The 18,800-nt window shown below is 46.9% G+C and overlaps 1 protein-coding gene across 1 annotated transcript in view; it reads right to left on the bottom strand.

Moving 5' to 3' along the window:
* Positions 1 to 18,800, bottom strand: part of SNRNP200 (small nuclear ribonucleoprotein U5 subunit 200) — a 65,002-nt gene that overhangs the window by 24,747 nt on the left and 21,455 nt on the right. Inside the window, exons 8-29 of the mRNA XM_077262911.1 lie at positions 18,340 to 18,439; positions 18,049 to 18,185; positions 16,944 to 17,024; positions 16,682 to 16,855; positions 16,461 to 16,598; positions 16,218 to 16,373; positions 15,943 to 16,113; positions 15,666 to 15,859; positions 15,424 to 15,547; positions 14,648 to 14,797; positions 14,457 to 14,567; positions 11,421 to 11,552; positions 10,935 to 11,123; positions 10,591 to 10,788; positions 10,345 to 10,497; positions 9,084 to 9,164; positions 8,907 to 8,990; positions 5,493 to 5,599; positions 5,298 to 5,416; positions 4,353 to 4,507; positions 3,973 to 4,162; positions 1,177 to 1,350 (exon numbers count right to left, since the gene is read on the bottom strand). Coding sequence (XP_077119026.1) covers positions 1,177 to 1,350; positions 3,973 to 4,162; positions 4,353 to 4,507; positions 5,298 to 5,416; positions 5,493 to 5,599; positions 8,907 to 8,990; positions 9,084 to 9,164; positions 10,345 to 10,497; positions 10,591 to 10,788; positions 10,935 to 11,123; positions 11,421 to 11,552; positions 14,457 to 14,567; positions 14,648 to 14,797; positions 15,424 to 15,547; positions 15,666 to 15,859; positions 15,943 to 16,113; positions 16,218 to 16,373; positions 16,461 to 16,598; positions 16,682 to 16,855; positions 16,944 to 17,024; positions 18,049 to 18,185; positions 18,340 to 18,439 — 3,118 coding nt within the window. The remainder of the gene's footprint in view (positions 1 to 1,176; positions 1,351 to 3,972; positions 4,163 to 4,352; positions 4,508 to 5,297; positions 5,417 to 5,492; positions 5,600 to 8,906; positions 8,991 to 9,083; positions 9,165 to 10,344; positions 10,498 to 10,590; positions 10,789 to 10,934; positions 11,124 to 11,420; positions 11,553 to 14,456; positions 14,568 to 14,647; positions 14,798 to 15,423; positions 15,548 to 15,665; positions 15,860 to 15,942; positions 16,114 to 16,217; positions 16,374 to 16,460; positions 16,599 to 16,681; positions 16,856 to 16,943; positions 17,025 to 18,048; positions 18,186 to 18,339; positions 18,440 to 18,800) is intronic.

The raw sequence follows: 18,800 nt of genomic DNA, 5'->3' as shown, positions 1-18,800 counted from the left end.
CCAGATTTCATTTGTGCCCCCATAATGTCTAGATCTCATTTGTGCCACCATAATGTCCAGATTTGTGCCCCCATAATGTCCAGATCTCATTTGTGCCCTGCCCCCATACTGTCCTGATTTGTCACTTGTGCCCCCATACTGTCCTGATAATTAAATTGTGCCCCCCATAATGTCCTGATTTGTGCTGCTGCCCCCATCCGCATCCACCCCATATCATGATATGTTCAGTCTTTCATCCAGGGCTTCCTGCTGCCCCCTGGGGCCCTGGCTAAGGCTTTGCTTCACAGTCCTGAGTCCTCAGACTCACTCACAAGTCAAGTGGTGACACATATCCATTTTTGCGTTGCCCCGCTGGGCTGGTCGCTGCTCCATCCCCCTCTATGCATGCAGGCGCCAGCCAGGCAGGCAGGCTCATTTCATGATGAATGATTCTGAAGAATGAAGATTTGGTCGTCTTCACTCTTCAGAGTGACTTCAGCTCCATTACCGGGGTCCCCGCGGCCGCGGTCACCGTCTGGAGCACTTACCACCACCCGACGTCACCGTCCGAGTACAACACCCCGAACACCCGCCGGCCGCACAGAACACCGGCGCTGCGGCGCAACGAAGTCGAACGAAGCAGCGCAGCTGCAGCAGCCTGTCACACGCTCGCTCAGTGAGTGACGTCACCCGCTGCTGGTGCTTCCCTGATGCGGAAATGCCAGCGGCGGTCAGCGCCTCTCAGTGGGCAGCGGCAGGGCGCAGGTGCAGAAGGGAAGGGACCCGGACTCCTCATCTGTCTGTCTCACAACAAGGCAAGCGGCGGGCGGGGCCAAGTCAAACCTGGGGTCGGGATTATGTCAGACTGAGTCTGTCTGTCACTGTGGGCGGCGCCAGAATGCCGCTGAGCACCGACTAGGAGCCTCAGCTTGGACACCGTGACCGCCGCAATGCCGCATCATCAGGATTCAGGCGGCCCTGCTGGCGGCCCTGCTGGCGCCCCCCTGTGGGCTGCGCCCGGGGCACATGTCCCGGCTGCCCCCCCTGGATACGCCACTGGTAGAGAGTATATATATATATACACATTTATTTTTTTTTTTTTAGTGTGCAGGAAGAATACTACTGAGCTTCTTGACACACTGATCACAAATTACAAGCTCATTCATATGTACACTAGACTGACAGGTAGAAACTCACCCTGGGTCTGAATAGGGTTAAAGAAAGGAAACTTGTCTTGGTAAAGGCTCTCAAAGGCGCTATTTCTCAAGGCAGAAACGGGCAGTGGCTGCAGATCCAGCAGTTCCGTGGGTGGTGGGTATTTCTCAGGCAGTATCAGGTGACGGAAAGAGACCGGAAGTTGTGTTTCACAGGCTGCAAACAGAAAAAATAATTTATTGATATTAATTAAGCAGTTGAAGATTGGGCCATTTTCCCTCTGTACACCAAGAGCTTGGAGTTACAATGATTTGGTAGTAAAGCCAATGGTACGGCCATTTCTCCAAAGTGACAGTGAAACAGTTTTTCAGCTCAAAAATACATGGGTCGCACTACTGTGAGCAGCCTAGGTAGCCTAAACATGCTACCGTGACCTGCGGCGTCTCCAGACTTATCTCCCATCAGGCGTATCTAGTGTGTCAGTGGTTGGCAATTGCAAAGGAAGCTGCCAGTAGCGGATCTTGAGGATTTGCTCAAGTGCATTAAGTGCAGCAGAACCTTCCTGAGACAACCATTAATAACATCGAAAGCAGCCAAGATGTGTAAATGCAGGAATTTCTTCAAGTGGTGCTCATACTGAATAAATTGAGGAGTTTTGAACATTTACTTTCCATTTCTTCATCATTTGCATATTATTAACACATCTAACCATCCTGTATTTCCATTATTCCATGACTGTTAATTCTGTGCTCCAATATCAAGGCGTATACACAGTGCAGACCCCCACCCCCTCTCTACTGACTAGCCCCACTTCTCTGAGTTATCATCCAGCTAATCTAAGTGTCACCTTATGCTTCTGTGCATACTCAGCCCTATGAATGTTACCTTCTACCATCTACATCAGTATAGCTGAGTATACATTTTACAACAGCTGGTTCTAGCAGAGCTCAACTCTCCTGCACTCCTCCACAATGGCAGTGCAGAACGGTGTTTGTTGCCTGCCACTACAGATGAGTTTTAAGAACTGCAAATGAGGTTCTGTTAATACATATAACAGAAGATAATTCTCTGTCATATGCATCAATAGACCGACAATTGCAGCTTCACATCACTGAACTCTCAGCAACAGATAACAAAACACAGCTCTACTAATCTCAGCTCCTGTACACAGAGCCCCATACTGAAGTATATTTCTCCTTTCAGCCTTTATATACAGAGCCCCAACCTGCAGTCTCTCTATCTGTCCCCAGGATACAGCCCAGCCAGTAGAATATCTCTACTTTCTGTCCCTTCTACATACAGGCCATCCTGAAGTATATATCGCCTTTTTGTCCCATCTATACATAGCTAAGTCTGCAGTACATCTGTCCCCTGTATACAGCTGTATACTACAGTGCATTGCTCCTCTTTGTTACCAGCACATGCTGCTTCCTGACATAAGCTTAGCACTGTAATGTGTGGGCAGCATGATGGCTCCATGGTTAGCACTGTTGCTTTGCAGTGCTAGGGAACGGTGTTCAAATTGCACCAAGGACAACATCTGCAAAAAGTTAATATAGTTTCCCCATGTTTGTGTGGGTTTCCTCCGGGTACTCTTGTTTCCTCCAACACTCCAAAGACATACTGATAGAAAATTTAGATTGTGGGCCCCAATGGGGACAGTGCTGATAATGTTTGTAAAGAGCTGCGAAATATGATAGTGCTATATAAATAAAACATAATAATAGTAAATTAGGAAGGCCCCGCCCTTTCCGTGACATCATCCCTCACATTAGCAGCTCTATTCTAGAAAACAACTATGTTGGCAAGAAGTAAGCTGAGGATGGATGAGCACTACACGGAGACTATTCCTTGACAGAGTTGTGCAGCTCGGCCGCCTTTGCAGGATCGACCCATGCCCCGGACTACAGGACATTCCAATGTTACCTGAAGGCTAAATAATATCCTTCCTTGAAGTGGGTGAATAATATGTGCAAAATAATGTTTTATTGGCACAAATATATGTGTATATGACAACAGTGTGATTTTGGGAATGCTCTACTTACGTTGTTGGGTGGTCTAGAAGAGGTTAAGCTAAGTAGCATAACACAAGCACCTAATATACTATCTAAAGAGGACCGGTCACCTGATGTACGCTGCCCAAACTGCAGGCCAGCATGAATCAGAGTCTGGATCCACAATTGAAGCAAAGTATAATTTCCTTTGAAACACTCCAGGGTTTCAGAGAAAATATACTTTAAAAGTTATGGGCAGAGAGGGCAACTAAGCAGAGAGGGCGACTAGATGGGAACCACCACTGCATGGCTTTCCTCAGCGCTACTCCGAGTGATTCACAGCTCTCCTACTATGGGAGACACCTGTCAATCACCAGCAGTGGCAGAGGGAGGATCCGGCTAGGGGGGGATGCCGGATTAGTCTATTCTCTGGTTATGGTCCCCGGCTGAAGGGTTTCAGAGAAAAATATACCTGGCTGCCAGCGGTTTAAGCACCATGAATTAGGTGAGGGTTTTTAATTTCTTTTCAAGGTCATGGACAGTTGGAGGTAATTTTTTCTTAAATGCGTGATTTTATGACTGTGTAAAATTTCATAAAACAAATTACTTTGTTTGCCTCTTGCAGCTTCTATGAATTATAGAAAACACCCAGCAGGAGAATGATGTTCACAGTAAAATCCGTGAAACAAAACTTGTGCAGGGTCATCTATCTGCTCTCCAGAACAATCTAAGACAATTTATGACCAAATCAAAGTTCAAATAATCACAGCCTTTTGCAAAATAATGTGCAGATCCTTAAATACATTCTGTATGCAAGCAAATAAAATGTGAGCAAGTTACTTACAAAGCCAACGGTCGGACTCAACCCTGATAAAGTACTGTGGAGGCAAAGGCTCAAAAACTGGAACAAAGAAAGTGACAAGATGTTCGTCCTGGGCGTATTTGGCTTTGAGGAGGAAATATTCATGATGCAAAATCACTTCACTGTCCACATCTTCTACTAAAATCCAAAAAGCTTCAGAAGAACCATGGACCTGTCAACAATAGAATATAAAAACTTAAAATACAGATCCAACATGGATAGATAGAAATCAAGATGGACACATTCCCGCTTTCTGCTGCAGATTCTAGTCATTCTTTGTTGCATGCACATCTGGTTCTGCAGATTATATAAGCAGCAGCTAGACACTTGAGAATGCCAATAATTAGACCTAGAAGACGCACCTTCTCATCCCACTGGAAGTCGGGAGTAATGGTGAGCTCCACTTTTAATGTGGACCGAGTTATTGGCTGTAGGTGCACGGACAGGTCCAGCTTTGGGAATAAGTGCACATATTTATGAATGGTTTTCCCCATTTTGGGCATACGGATCAACTCGCCTAAAATGATTTGAAGTAGCAAATGAAAAAGAGTTAAAGAATGGTCACATTAAAATAATTTTTTAAGACAAATGTTTTTTAAAGGGAATCTGTCAGCAGGTTTTTGCTACCCTATCTGATTGCCTATGTCAGGCTAAGAGAAGCTGAATCCAACGATCACTTAGTTTACTGGTTTTTGTGATGCTGAGTTTTTAGATTTAGCAATACAGCAGAGCTGAGGAAGCTAAACCCGCCCACACCAGGCTCTGTATACACAATGTCTGTAGACAGTGAGGTGCCTATCACAGAAGGGGCAGAGTCAGACTAGCATGAAAAAGCTGCCTGTCCAGAAATGATAAGCTTCTGGTGGCAAAACAATCATTGCAAGAAAACAAAACCACGGAACTTGAATAGGAGGCTGAAATCTGTGTTTTAACCCCTACCTCATGCTGTCTTCAGATTACATAGCAAAAACATGTTGACAGATTCCCTTTAATGGTGGTCTTGGAAAGAATGCTGCTGTGTGTGGAGGGGTGGTGTGGGAAACAATGCTGCGGCCAATGGTGGAGGGGTGGAAAGAAGCACAATACTCATGTCGTTAGGTAGGAGAGGGGTGGAAGCCCTGCATTACATACATCGTCACCTTTTCATCTAAATGGGTGCCATGTAAAACTACATGACATATTGGCCACCTGAATGTTTTCCTACTAAAATCTGCCCCTCTTGGCAAGTTCTGGCAGTGGAATCCATGTCGGATGAATTCTGGAAATTGATTGCTCAGTCGAGACTTGTAAATAAAATATTTCCTCACCTATCTCATTATGATTTAAGTCATACAGACGTTCAAAGGGGAAGTTTTTCTTTTCAATTTTCTTCACCACTTCCTCTGGGAGCTTCCTGAACTGACGAAGGGGACACATGGACTGCCACCTGAAAATAGAGGCAAGTTCAGTGCTGTAAGTGTGCGGTTAGAAACTAGCTATTTAACATACCGGGGGTCACTTACATCCTTTTATCTATCATTTTGCAGAGATTCAGAGTTTTGTCAGTGAGTTGTGCCCATCCTCGATTCAAAACGATTTCAAATATTGCTCGCATGAGACGTCCGGCGGACTAGAATAGAAGAAAAAACATCAAGATGGAGGAGAAGTACATGATTAAGTAGTGCATCTCATTAGCTCTGTAGTTTAAAAGGAACCTGTCAGGTCCCCCATGCCCTCCAATCCAGCAGCATTCAGCCATGTGTGATTAAACTCCCTCCCTATCCAGCCCTGTATAACATAATTCAGATACATAAATGCTTTATCGGTGAGTGTATACTGCTGAGGAGCCATTTTCCTTTCTGAGTGTCAGACGCCTAGTGACAGCAGCATACACCCATGGTTTTCCAGCGTCCCCAATGAAGCGATAAAGAAAAGCATTTATAACAGCAGCAGTATATACCCACCAATAGGCAAGGGGCTAATCAGTTTAGCTTAGTGTCAGTGAGAGGCGGACATGATTCTTTCAGTAGATCCATATCTACCTCGATTTTCGGCGTTTTTCCACTAATAATTTATCTTTTCCAGAAGGTCTTTTCTTCAGTAACCTCTTGGAGGGAAATAGTCATTCTGTTATCCCATGTAGAGAGTACAGCATGGTCTGACACCCCGTATCCTTGTCAGTCTATCCGGCAGGACCCTAACACACGAGATGGGTTAAGGTGATCTGAAGGACAGTCCTGGCCCCCTACACCTGCCCTCACCTTCCAGAGCCTGACGGCGTCAGGATGTCCAGATACAGATGTTTGGACATCAGTTTTGGTCCTTCCATGACAGGGCATCTGAGGAATCAGCTTCAGGGATGGAGAGGTAATTTTCTCCCACAGGTCTCTTCCCCCCTGTGCAGACAGCAAGTAAGGCCCTTCCTTCTGGCGCCGTCTTTTGACCTCTGTGCCGCTCTTCTCCCCTCAGCCGGCCTCTCTCCTTACTCTAGGCCCCAGCTTTGTTCGGCCCCGCACCTCACTTTCTCTCCATCGCGCAGGCTTTCCTGGCGCAAAGATTCTCCTCTTTCCCTACCATCCTCATCCAACCACAACGTGCCTTGCTCCCCAGAAGCGCAGTAACTCACCGCACCTTTTCTAACACCAAATCCTCCTCATCACCATTTTCTCCCCTGATGCCAGCTTTACACGCAAAATGAGGAGAAAAACAGCTGCTTTACCACATTGTTTTGTCCAGGTCCCGGCTGTCTAGATGCTCTGTTTTCCTTGACTTGCCATTCAAACCCCCCCCCCCCCCCCCTTCACAATTCAGTTTATAAAAAAAAAAAAGTTTCCTATGTGGGCAGGCACAGGGAACGAGCAGCACAGCAGGGACCGGGGGCGCAGGGTTACAGTACCATTACCTTTGGGGCCCCCATGCCGTCCTCCCCGGTTTCATCAGTTATTGTTTTCCAATTTAGGCCCAGCTTCAGCGTGGCCTAACCTCGGCGGCTAGCTCTGCCCGTTCCCAGCTTCATTGGGCAGGTTTTTGTCCTCGGAGCTCCAGTGGTTAGCTCTGCCCCCTTTCCCAGCCTCATCGTGCAAGTTCTTTCTGCACAAGCCCCCCTTTCCTCCAGTGTCGCGGAAACTCTGCGCACTTTTCACTCTGCGGGCCCTCCTCTTCCTCCCTGTGGTCACCATTTGCCGGCATCAGAACCCGGAAGGTGGCATCTCTCTGCAGGAAGTTCTGCATTTACTCCTGCAATTGTCCTGGAGCCAGACAGGACCTGCATCTTCCTGTGAGTAGCTGTGCTCTGCAGACTGACACTCTTCAGCTCATATCTTTCTGCCCCCTAACCTTCTGGCATTAGTTAGTGGGTCTGATTCTTATCATGCCTAATCCTAAAGGAGAGCGCTTGCGCCGTCTTGCTTCTTCCTCTGCTAGTCAGGCACTTTGTCTGCTCTTCATGTAAATGAAAACTCCCTTCAGGTCAGTCATCTCCCCTCTGCCAGGACTGCAGCAGCCCTCGCACCGGCTACCCAGGAGTCCGCAAATGCCCCAGGAGAGAGTGGTGCCCCTATCCCAGTGTGGGCTACCTGTCTGTCATAATTTGTGACAGACCTCACCAAGGTGTTGCAGACCCTGGTGTCTGTTCTTGACAGACTGCCCCTTCCTACCTCCGCTGTTACTAGCGGATCGCAGAACTCATCGGCTCTATGGGCCATAAGCGATCTAAACAGGAGCGTCATTCTAGGTCTTCCTCCTGCTCCCACTTTCCCCCTGGTCTCTCCCAGCGAACAGCTTCCTCCCAGTCCTCCTCCCGAGTCATGCGAGATGGTTGCGGATGTACTGTCAGAGGATGACTCAGACCTGGATTCTGACCAGGCCTCTAATATAAGAGACATGGTCCAGAGCCTTTCTGGTCGCCATCACTTCTATCAGAACTCGAAGCTCTCTTGTCGTTCCTCTTATCTAGTCTTCCACCAGGTCAAGGTAGTGCTACGTTCGATATGATCCTTTCTCCTTGAGATGGTTTCTGTATTTCACCTCAATGAGCAGATTGTTCTTCCATCCCTTTCTCAGTCCCCTTCTCATTCTCGAGAGCGGTCTCTAAACAAACTGGACCTGGTAAGAGCCCTCCGTCTCTATCTTACCAAGAAAGCACCCATCAAGACGTGTGGACTCACTGCTCATAATTCCCCTCAAAGGCTTGGCTGCTTCCAAGTCTACCATTGCCTGCTGGGTTCGTTCTGCCATTCTGGAAGACTACTAAGGGACAGAACACATCGACTTAGGGTCATAGTGCACTCCACATGCGCACTGGGGGCCTACTTGACCATCCTCCCCTAGGAGTCAGCCTCACAGATTTGCAAGGCTGCTATATGGTCTTCCATGCATTCCTTTGCCAGGTTATACAAGGTTTTGTAGAAAGGTCCTGCAAGCAGCAGTTGCCCGAGCTTTGATTTGAGGGTACTACTCTTATCCAGCCTTGGGACTGCTTTCGAATGACCCATGATTTCCTATGTCCACCAATGAAGCCATAGAGAAATGAAGATTTTGGGTACCTACCATAAAATCCCTTTCTTGGAGCCTTCATTAGGGGGACACAGTACCAACCCTTGTTTATTGTTGGTTATGGTTATGTTATGATGGTTGTATACCTGTAGCTTCTCCTACTGCTTTTTCACTAACTAATTAGCTTGTTACCAGTTGGTGGGGAGGAGATAACTTTTTTTGCACAGTGTTAGCAGCACACACCAATGGGTTCCTGTGTCCCCCAATGATGGTTCTGAGAAACTCGTTTTATGCTAAGCACCCAAAATCTTCATTTTAAAGCACTTAACTGAATTGGTGGGCATGGCAGACCTGCCAGTTCACTTTAATTGTTAGGTCTTGTATTTTCTGGCTTCTAAAAAAGAATATGTTAAACATTAAGTAATGATGATGCAGCATCATACCTGTGTGACGTACACCATGTCTGCCATTAGAGCAAACCCTTCTAGCTTCAGCTGTGAGATGTAGGCTTGGAGCAAGACATTGATCTAGGAAAGAAGAGCAACCAACCATTAGTTACTGACATTTGAGGGCAAAGCGCTGGGATCACATCAGAAGCAAAATGATGGTACAAGTCTCACTTTTGCACTTGGCTCCTCTATACTTTCTTTCACAGGTATTGGAACTCGTTCCAGAAGCTTTTGTAATTCCAGTTTCTCTTCCTGAAAGACAAAATCAAAATATAAAAAAGTGCATAAAAACCTACCGTATTTTTCGGACTACAAGACGCACTTTTTCCCCCCCAAAAAAGGGGGGAAAATGGGGGGTGCGTCTAATAGTCGAAATGCAGGCTTACCTGTGGCGGCAGAGGTGCGGTGGCAGAGGTGCGGCGGCAGACGTGCGGAGATGAGGAGGCGCAGTGAGCGGGGTCCCTTTCCCCGGTGAGGTGATGCAGCAGCCCGGTAAGGAGCAGAGCCGGGTGAATGCTGTTGTTATCGGTGGTGGCGGCCATCTTCCGGGGGCCGCGCGTGCGCAGATGAAGCGCTCTGCTTCCCGGGGCTTCAGGAAAATGGCCGCGGGATGCCGCGCGTGCGCAGATGGGGATCGCGGCGGCCATTTTTCTGAAGTTCTTAGCTTCAGGAAAATGGCCGCGCGATCTCCATCTGCGCACGCGCGGCCTCCCGCGGCCATTTTCCTGAAGCCCCGGGAAGCAGAGCTCTTCATCTGCGCTCGCGCGGCCCCGGAAGATGGCCGCCACCACCGATAACAACAGCATTCACCCGGCTCTGCTCCTTACCGGGCTGCTGCATCACCTCACCGGGGAAAGGGACCCTCTCACACCATACCTGTCCCTGCGCCTCCTCATCCCTGCGCCTCCTCATCCCTGCGCCTCCTCATCCCTGCGCCTCCTCATCCCTGCGCCTCCTCATCCCTGCGCCTCCTCATCCCAGCACCTCCTCATCCCAGCACCTCCTCATCCCAGCACCTCCTCATCCCAGCACCTCCTCATCCCAGCACCTCTGCCGGTAACCAGTGCTGCAACCCTCCCATGGACACCAGGCCGTGGCGTCGCCCACCTAAGCAGGAAGGGACCCTGCTCAGGTGCACGCCGTACCGCATCACCCCACCTCTGCCGACACCATGCCTCCTGTGACCCTGCTCTGCCACCGCCAGCCTTCAGGTAAGATACTGTAAATTCGGACAATAAGACGGACCCCCATCTTATAAAAAAATCTTTTTTTCTGCAATTTTCACCCCAAATTTGGGGTGCGCCTTATGGTCCAGTGCGTCTTATAGTCCGCGAAATACGGTAATCTGCGTGAAAAAATGATGTTTCTCTGCACAAGGATTAAAACCATCCAACCTTATGGACATTGGCTACTGGATTAAGCATATACGCACCTCTCTGACGGTGATGTTTTTGAACTCTGAGGACAAGGAGAAGACACGGAACAGCTCAATCTCACTGAGGGTCGGCTTCAGGAGCTGGTTGTAAGTCTGTACCGAATCGTTAGTGATGTAGTAGTGGCTTGCGATACGACCCAATTCAGTGACCTTAATTATATAAAAAAATAGGTCAATAATAGGATAAAAGGATCATTTAGTCTACTCATTCTGCCAGCATAAACTCAGTCCTGCGTATTTTACCTGGAAATTACCAGTCTTCTTGTCATACTTGGCCAAATTGTTCTTGTCCAACATAAGAGCTGCTGTGTGGATCAAGTCTAGACGCCTTTGCTCGAGTAATGGATCAGATTTCACATCATCGTGTGAGATTCCATAAAGATTGGGTGAGCGAAGCATCCGAATATACAGGTAGGTGTATCCCAGCCAGTTCACAGCATCCTAAAAACAATGAGGAGTGTTTAGCTACGGTTCTGGAAGCAGACGATGGAATAGTCTCATAACTCAAGAACAGATAAACCTAACCAGCTCCACTCGACAGCCTCTACACTACGAAGAGACGGGATTTTACAATAATAAACAAGTACCTTAGCATTTTGTACATTTCCAAGGACCACCTCTGCGTTTAGCATGTCTGGGAGCTTGGCCACCATCTGACTCTCAATGGGCAGCTGCTGATTGAGGAGGGACAGATAATACTGCAGTTCCCCGTGTGAGGTAATGAGGATACCTTCACCTTTTGTGTCATACTGAGGACGCCCGGCTCTACCCAGCATCTAATGAAAAAAAAAGTATTTTATTTTTTTTACTGGTCAGATTCAGGACAAACACATTCTGTTATTGTACGAGACATTAAAGCAAATAGTCATCAACAGTGATGAGCGAAGGTGCTGAGATAAGGTGCTATCAGAGCATGCTCGGGCGCTAACCAAGTGACTTTGGCGTGTTCGAATAATATGTCCGAGTACCCGAGGCTGCATGTCTCGCGCCTATTCGATAGCCGCAGTACATGCAGGGATTGCATGTATCCAAGCACGTTCGCTCATCACTAGTCATCAAGCATTAATACTGACTTGCAAGATATCCAGGGCTCCCAGCTCAGTCCATCTGCCTTTTTCAGGGCTGTAAACCTGAGTCCCTTTGATGATAACTGTATGAGCTGGAAGATTCACACCCCAGGCCAGCGTGGCTGTGGAGACTAGGACCTACAACCAACCATATATCAGTGAATTTCACCATCATATATCACTAGAAAGCATTTTATGGCAGACTAAATTTAGGCTGCAGATTAAGCGGAATTAAAAAAAAATATATATATGCTCAGATTTAACAAGTAATAAAACTTAGTAATGTACTTTAATTATGAAAGCTACACCAGTGCAGCCCACTCTCCATGCAGAAAGGAGCTTCCTTACCACTTTTTGTCGGAGTTGTACCTGAGGGAGAACTGCCGTCAGAGAGATATACATATATGAGGCATCGTGATTACTCGCTAATCCCGCCCCCTGCACAGTAGCTCCGCCCCCACCCCATCACCACATACAATCCCGCCCCCCACCACCCCACACAATCCCGCCCCCCCACCCCATCACCACACAATCCCGCTCCCCCACCACCACACAATCCCGCTCCCCCACCACATAATCCCGCTCCCCCACCCCATCACCACACATAATCCCGCTCCCCCACCCCATCACCACACATAATCCCGCTCCCCCACCCCATCACCACACATAATCCCGCTCCCCCACCACATCACCACACATAATCCCGCTCCCCCACCACATCACCACACATAATCCCGCTCCCCCACCACATCACCACACATAATCCCGCCCCCCACCACATCACCACACATAATCCTGCCCCCCCACCCCATTACCACACAATCCCCCCACATTACCACACAATCCCCCCACATTACCACACAATTCCCCCACATTACCACACATATTCCCGCCCCCCCAACCACACATTCCCGCCCCCCCAACCACACATTCCCGCCCCCCCACCCCACACAATCCCGCCCCCCCACCCCCACACATAATCCCGCCCCCCCACCCCCACACAATCCCGCCCCCCACACCCACACATAATCCCGCCCCCCACACCCACACATAATCCCGCCCCCCACACATCGCCACACTATTGTTATTAACTTCATTTTAAGTTAATTTACCACCTGCGGAAGCGCTATTGAATGTTGTCATTATTTACTATAGTTTAATCACCAGCAGCATTAATTAGATAGCAATGAGCGTGCCGAGCGTTAGCTGGCTGGAAACAGCTAGTAGATAAAAAGATAGATAGATACTTTCCATTTCTGTATAAGCTATGATGGAGGCGGGGGCTGGCTTAACTTAAAATGAGTCGGCCAGCCCCTGTAAGAACGTCAACGACAGAAAGAGTGGAGAAGAAGTGACAGATGCAGAGATGGCGACACTGGGGCAAGGAAAGTCTTTTTTATACACAAAACACATAAGTAATAATAATAATAATAATTTTTATATTTATATAGCGCCAACATATTCCGCAGCGCTTTACAACTTCTAGAGGGGACTTGTACAGACAATAGACATTACAGCAAAACAGAAATCACAGTTCAAAATAGATACCAGGAGGAATGAGGGCCCTGCTCGCAAGCTTACAAACTATGAGGAAAAGGGGAGACACGAGAGGTGGATGGTAACAATTGCTTTAGTTATTTGGACCAGCCATAGTGTAAGGCTCGGGTGTTCATGTAAAGCTGCATGAACCAGTTAACAGCCTAAGTATGTAGCAGTACAGACACAGAGGCTATTAACTGCATAAAGTGTATGAGAACATGATGCGAGGAACCGGATTATGGTTTTTTTTGTTTTTTTTTATTAGGCCACACAGGGATAGTTAGGTTAATGCGTTGAGGCGGTAGGCCAGTCTGAACAAATGCATTTTAAGGGCACGCTTAAAACTGTGGGGATTGGGGATTAATCGTATTAACCTAGGTAGTGCATTCCAAAGAATCGGCGCGGCACGTGTAAAGTCTTGGAGACGGGAATGGGAGGTTCTGATTATTGAGGATGCGAACCTGAGGTCATTAGCTGAGCGGAGGGCACGGGTAGGGTGGTAGACTGAGACCAGAGAGGAGATGTAGGGTGGTGCTGAGCCATGGAGTGCTTTGTGGATGAGGGTAGTAGTTTTGTACTGGATTCTGCAGTGGATGGGTAGCCAGTGTAATGACTGGCACAAGGTAGAGGCATCGGTGTAACGGTTGGTGAGGAATATGATCCTGGCAGCAGCATTCAGGACAGATTGGAGCGGGGAGAGTTTGGTAAGAGGGAGGCCGATTAGTAGAGAGTTACAATAGTCCAGACGAGAATGAATAAGTGAGACAGTAAGAGTTTTTGCAGAGTCGAAAGTAAGAAAAGGGCGAATTCTAGAAATATTTTTGAGATGCAGATAAGAAAAGCGAGCCAGTGATCGGATGTGGGGGGTGAATGAAAGCTTGGAGTCAAGGATGACCCCAAGGCAGCGGGCATGTTGCTTGGGAGTAATGGTGGAACCGCACACGGAGATGGCAATGTCAGGCAAAGGTAGGTTAGTAGAGGGAGAGAACACGAGGAGTTCAGTTTTTGACAGGTTCAGTTTCAGATAGAGGGAGGACATGATGTTAGAAACAGCGGTAAGACAATCACTGGTGTTTTCTACGAAGGTCGGAGTGAAAGCAGGAGAAGAGGTGTATAATTGCGTGTCGTCAGCATAGAGATGGTACTGGAAACCAAATCTACTGATTGTTTGTCCAATAGGGGCAGTATACAAAGAGAAGAGGAGGGGGCCTAGGACTGATCCTTGAGGAACCCCAACAGTAAGGGGAAGGGGAGAGGAGGAGGAACCAGCAAAACATACAGTGAAGGATCGGTCAGAGAGATAGGAGGAGAACCAGGAGAGAACGGTGTCCTTGATGCCGATGGAGCGGAGCATAGTGAGTAAATAAGTGTCAGCCTCCTAGTGGCAGCAGCATACACCTACGGTCTGTGTCCCCCAATGAGGCGAGGGAGAAAAGCAAGTTGTGTCCATCATTTTTCAGCACATGTAGGGACGTTTTATCATGCGATTAGAAGCATGCTAACCTGAATGTGCTTATCAGCAAATAGATCTTCCACTAGAGTCCTGTCCACACGACTCATACCCGCATGATGGATAGCAAATCCATATGGCAGGAGATCCTTTAACTCCAAATTCTGCAGAAATCACAAAATGCTGTTAATAATAAAGATTAGCATGCAGAAAATGGAGGTACAAGAAAGGACAGGTAGCTTGCCTTGCATTGCTCAGCCTCTGTACGCAGAACCTCAGTTGATGCAGATCCCTCACGGAGGAACAGACCTAATGTATCCTTCTCCAGGCACATATCTCTGATGGCACGGGAGGTTTTACCAGTTTCTTTTCGTGAATGGACAAAAACCAGTACCTGGGAATGGGAAAAGGTAACACTATACAACTGGGAATGATTGACAAGTCACACTGCTTTAGGTGGGGTTCACACATCCACGTATCATGGCCAGAGTGTGGACCGTCATGTACATACTGAGTGTGGGTCTCCTAACCTGAAATGAACACTCATATGCCTGGAAGGCTGTTGAATTTTGGTCAAAGACACTGATGGTCCGATCATCGCTGGCTCCACTTGGACCACGATACATCATTGTGCGATACCGGTGTAAAGGTAAGCTCACAAGTGGCATTTTTGCAGCGTTATTTTTTCTCCAGTAAAAATGCTATGTTTTACTGTACCAGCAATGTGAATGAGAATCCAAAAATCTCTCGCTTTTTCCCTTGCATTTTTTGAGCTGCTGAATGTTTTTTTCATCTGCAGGATGTCAATTCTTTCAGAGTTTTTTGCAGTATTTTTCACCCATTCAAATAAATAGTAAAAAACCCCAAAACAAATAAACAGGTAACGCACAAAAAAAATGTAGCACAAACACATATTTTACACAGCATTTTTGCTGACAACACTAGTTTGTACTGCTGAAAAAAAAAATCAAATGCTGCAAAAATGCTAAGTGTGAACATACCCCTAGTTAGCATACACACCTGGTTTTTCCCAGCATGCTCCATAATCTTCTCATAAACAATCTCATTCATGATCTGGAAACGTTTAATAGCCTTCTTTTCCGTGATCCCAACATACGTTTGCTCCAGAGGTACAGGACGAAAACTATTTAAAAAAAAAAGAAAGGATTATGAACCAGGGCAACTCAATTTAAAGGATGTAAAAAATGTCAATGTTAGAATATCGGGGTCTCGAATTACTTTACAAGCAGGACGAAAAGTACCTGTTGTCAAAATAGAAGAGTCCTTTAGCGGGATCGACGCGAAGGAAAGTAGCGACATCTTCATAGTTGGGCAGGGTGGCACTAAGGCCCACCAAACGAACATCTTCTTGCGTCATCTCTATGTTCCGGATTGCTCGGGCAACTAAAGATTCTAACACAGGGCCTCGGTCATCATGGAGGAGGTGGACTTCATCCTGAAAAACAAGAGCAATGTTAGGAGACAATCTGCTGAGATCAATACAAAGATTAGTGAGATTCCAAGTGCAGAGGAACTGACCAGGATGATCAAACGGACCAGCTGAGTGTAGGTTCTCTCGCCTCCTTTACGAGTGATGATATCCCACTTCTCCGGCGTGCAGACGATAATCTGGGTAGCATTGATCTCCTCTTTACACAGTTGATGATCACCTGTCAACTCGGCCACAGTGATCCCATATGTAGATAATCTCTGGACGGGCAAGAATAGGTGTGAGGAACACAAATCCAAACCCATGATGCAATCCACAAAGGGGGTTCAAACTAGGAGTCCAAATTATATAGATGTATTCTTACCTTACTGAAATTGCCCACCATTTCTTGTACCAAAGATCGCATGGGAGCGATGTAAATAATTTTGAAGTTGTCGACATTGATGGTGCCATCTACGTTGATGTGCTTTCCAATCTCCCTCAGCATGCACATGAGAGCTACGTTTGTTTTACCAGCACCCTAGTGGACACAAATGAAGCAGAGTCACGGACTATCCATTAATACAGAGTACTACTATCCCCAGCATGCACTACATAAAATACTCACTGTGGGGGCGCAGAGAAGTAGATTCTCATCAGTTTCCAATGCAGCTTTGAAAAGTTTGCTCTGTATCCTATTTAACGTTTTAAACCCATCAAACCCAGCCTGGGCATATTTTGGAAGTTTCTCAACAGGCAAAAGTTGCTAGGAAAAAAACAAAACACAATTTACATTTATTTTATTTTCATTCAAACAGATATTACCATTTCCATTCACCCTTCACTTACTTCATCTGCTGCAAATGGTTTTGGTTTCAGAGCAGGTACATGAACTTCCTCATATCCTTTTCTTTGACGCCTGAAAGAGCCATCGGGAAGCTGGCAACGCTTGTTGGCCATGAAGTGACTACCTTGAGCAAACACCAAGTCCTCAAGGTCCAAGACCTGACGTGGAGTGAAGGACTGTGGGAGAAGAAGGCGCAGAGTTTAGATTACACTGCAAAGGAAAACGTAATCGTGCTTCAATTTACCATCAAAGCCATGAACTTACCTCCCCTTGCTCCATATCCATGCTCTCCAAGTCTGTGTCCACGCGGGACTGCCGTACCCTCTCCCTACGTGTGCGCTCCTCCTATTGGCAAAGTAAGCATAGAATCAGTAGCTGGAAACAAAATCTTCAAGAAAACCCAAAGTGGCAGCAGTGGCAGAGGATTTACACATCATGGCAGCCACCTCGACTAGAAGAAGCTGAGGTGCAGTTTACCAGGACCTTAACCACTACAAGTTATCCCTAAAATAGATGTTCTGCATGTGCCTCTCATGTGACAAACAACGTGTGTCCTCCAAAGGACCTAAAGTGCGATTCTTTACCTTTCGGTCTTTCACTAATGGAGTTATAAGTTAAATATCACCCCTATCCGCAATAATCTTGCCAAAGGGCAGACCACCCCCTCCATATAGATTAAGAGGTAAGCTGTAGTACGTACCGATCGTCAAACAGATCAGATCCGTACACTATTCTATAGGGCATATTATCTTTCAATTAAAATTTGCAGCCTTTGTTGAGATATGAACACTTCTATTGTTTACAGCTCATTGCCTAGGAGACCGCCCTCCGTCGCTGTCTAGCATGTAAGCACTGTGATGAAATTGGGCAGCATTAGGAGGCATCTACGCGCTCCAGCACTCCTGACCAGCATCAAAACAATAAACAATGCTGACAAGCTCAACAGGAAAGAGCTTGTAAGCACTGCTTATGTTCTGCTGCCTTAGCAGTGGTGGTTGGTCTCCAAGGCAATGAGCGGCAAATAGAGTATGATGAGGAAAACCATACTCCCACCAGCCACACCTGCTCTCGCTCGTTATTAGCAGCAGGCATAGGCTGATGGGAGTAGTAGTCCCATCAGTGGATGCCAGAGACCGGAGGTAAATTTTTAACCTCCGACCGCAGCTGCAGGCTAAGCTGTCTTTTGACCACCGATCAGAGGCAGTGTGTGTAGCGCTGTGAAGCACATGACAGAGTGGCAAACACTAGATGTTCGGGCCCCCACTCAAGTGAATAGGTTCTGTTACCTGAACTCTTATTTTTTTTTTTTAACTGTTCGGCCAAACCCAAACATCCAGGGGTCCACCCATCTCTAGTCATTACCACTCACCCGAATCAAATCCTCCTTTTCGGTTTCCTGTAGCTGGTACAAATACTTGGATAATTCAGAGTCGGACTCCATTTTATTCATAATTCTCTCTTTTTCTGCTTCACTCTGAGCACTGGCCAACAGAGTACAATACAGAACTGGGGGGAAAAAAAAAAAAAAAAAAAAAAGAAAAACGATCCCAATGATTATTAGGTTAACTGAAAATTGTAAGAAGCTCAATATTGACATAGAGAGATATGAAGCAATTAGTGGATATAAAACATCCTAATCCACGGGGAAGGGAGCACTCACTCATCATACGATGCTGTCTCAGAATCTTAATGAAATCGAAAGTGTTGAATCCGAGAAGCAGGACCAGCTGATTTTCACATTCTCGATCATCTCCTGCAGTCTAAATACAACGGGGGGGGGGGGGGGGGGGGGGAATATGAATATTTAAAAAAAAAAAAAACAACTGTCAAAATGACTGCAGTCCTTAGGGTTACATAAAATAATACCCTGGGTCAAACAAGTTAAAGTGGTTGCCATTGTGTGATATATCGTAGTGATGAGCGAACGTGCTCAGATAAGGTGTTATCCGAGCATGCTCAGATGATAAGTGTCTTCAGTGTGCTCGAAAAATACGTTGGGTTCCCCCGGCTACATCTCACGGCTGTTCGACAGTCGCAACACATACAGGGATTGCCTAAAAACATGTTTTGTGGCTCTCAAACAGCTGTGAAGACATGCAGCCGCAGGGACTTGAACATATT

This window comes from Ranitomeya variabilis, chromosome 5 (assembly GCF_051348905.1).
Source record: "Ranitomeya variabilis isolate aRanVar5 chromosome 5, aRanVar5.hap1, whole genome shotgun sequence".
Lineage (NCBI taxonomy): Eukaryota > Metazoa > Chordata > Amphibia > Anura > Dendrobatidae > Ranitomeya > Ranitomeya variabilis.
This window is presented reverse-complemented; position numbering and strand designations above follow the sequence as displayed.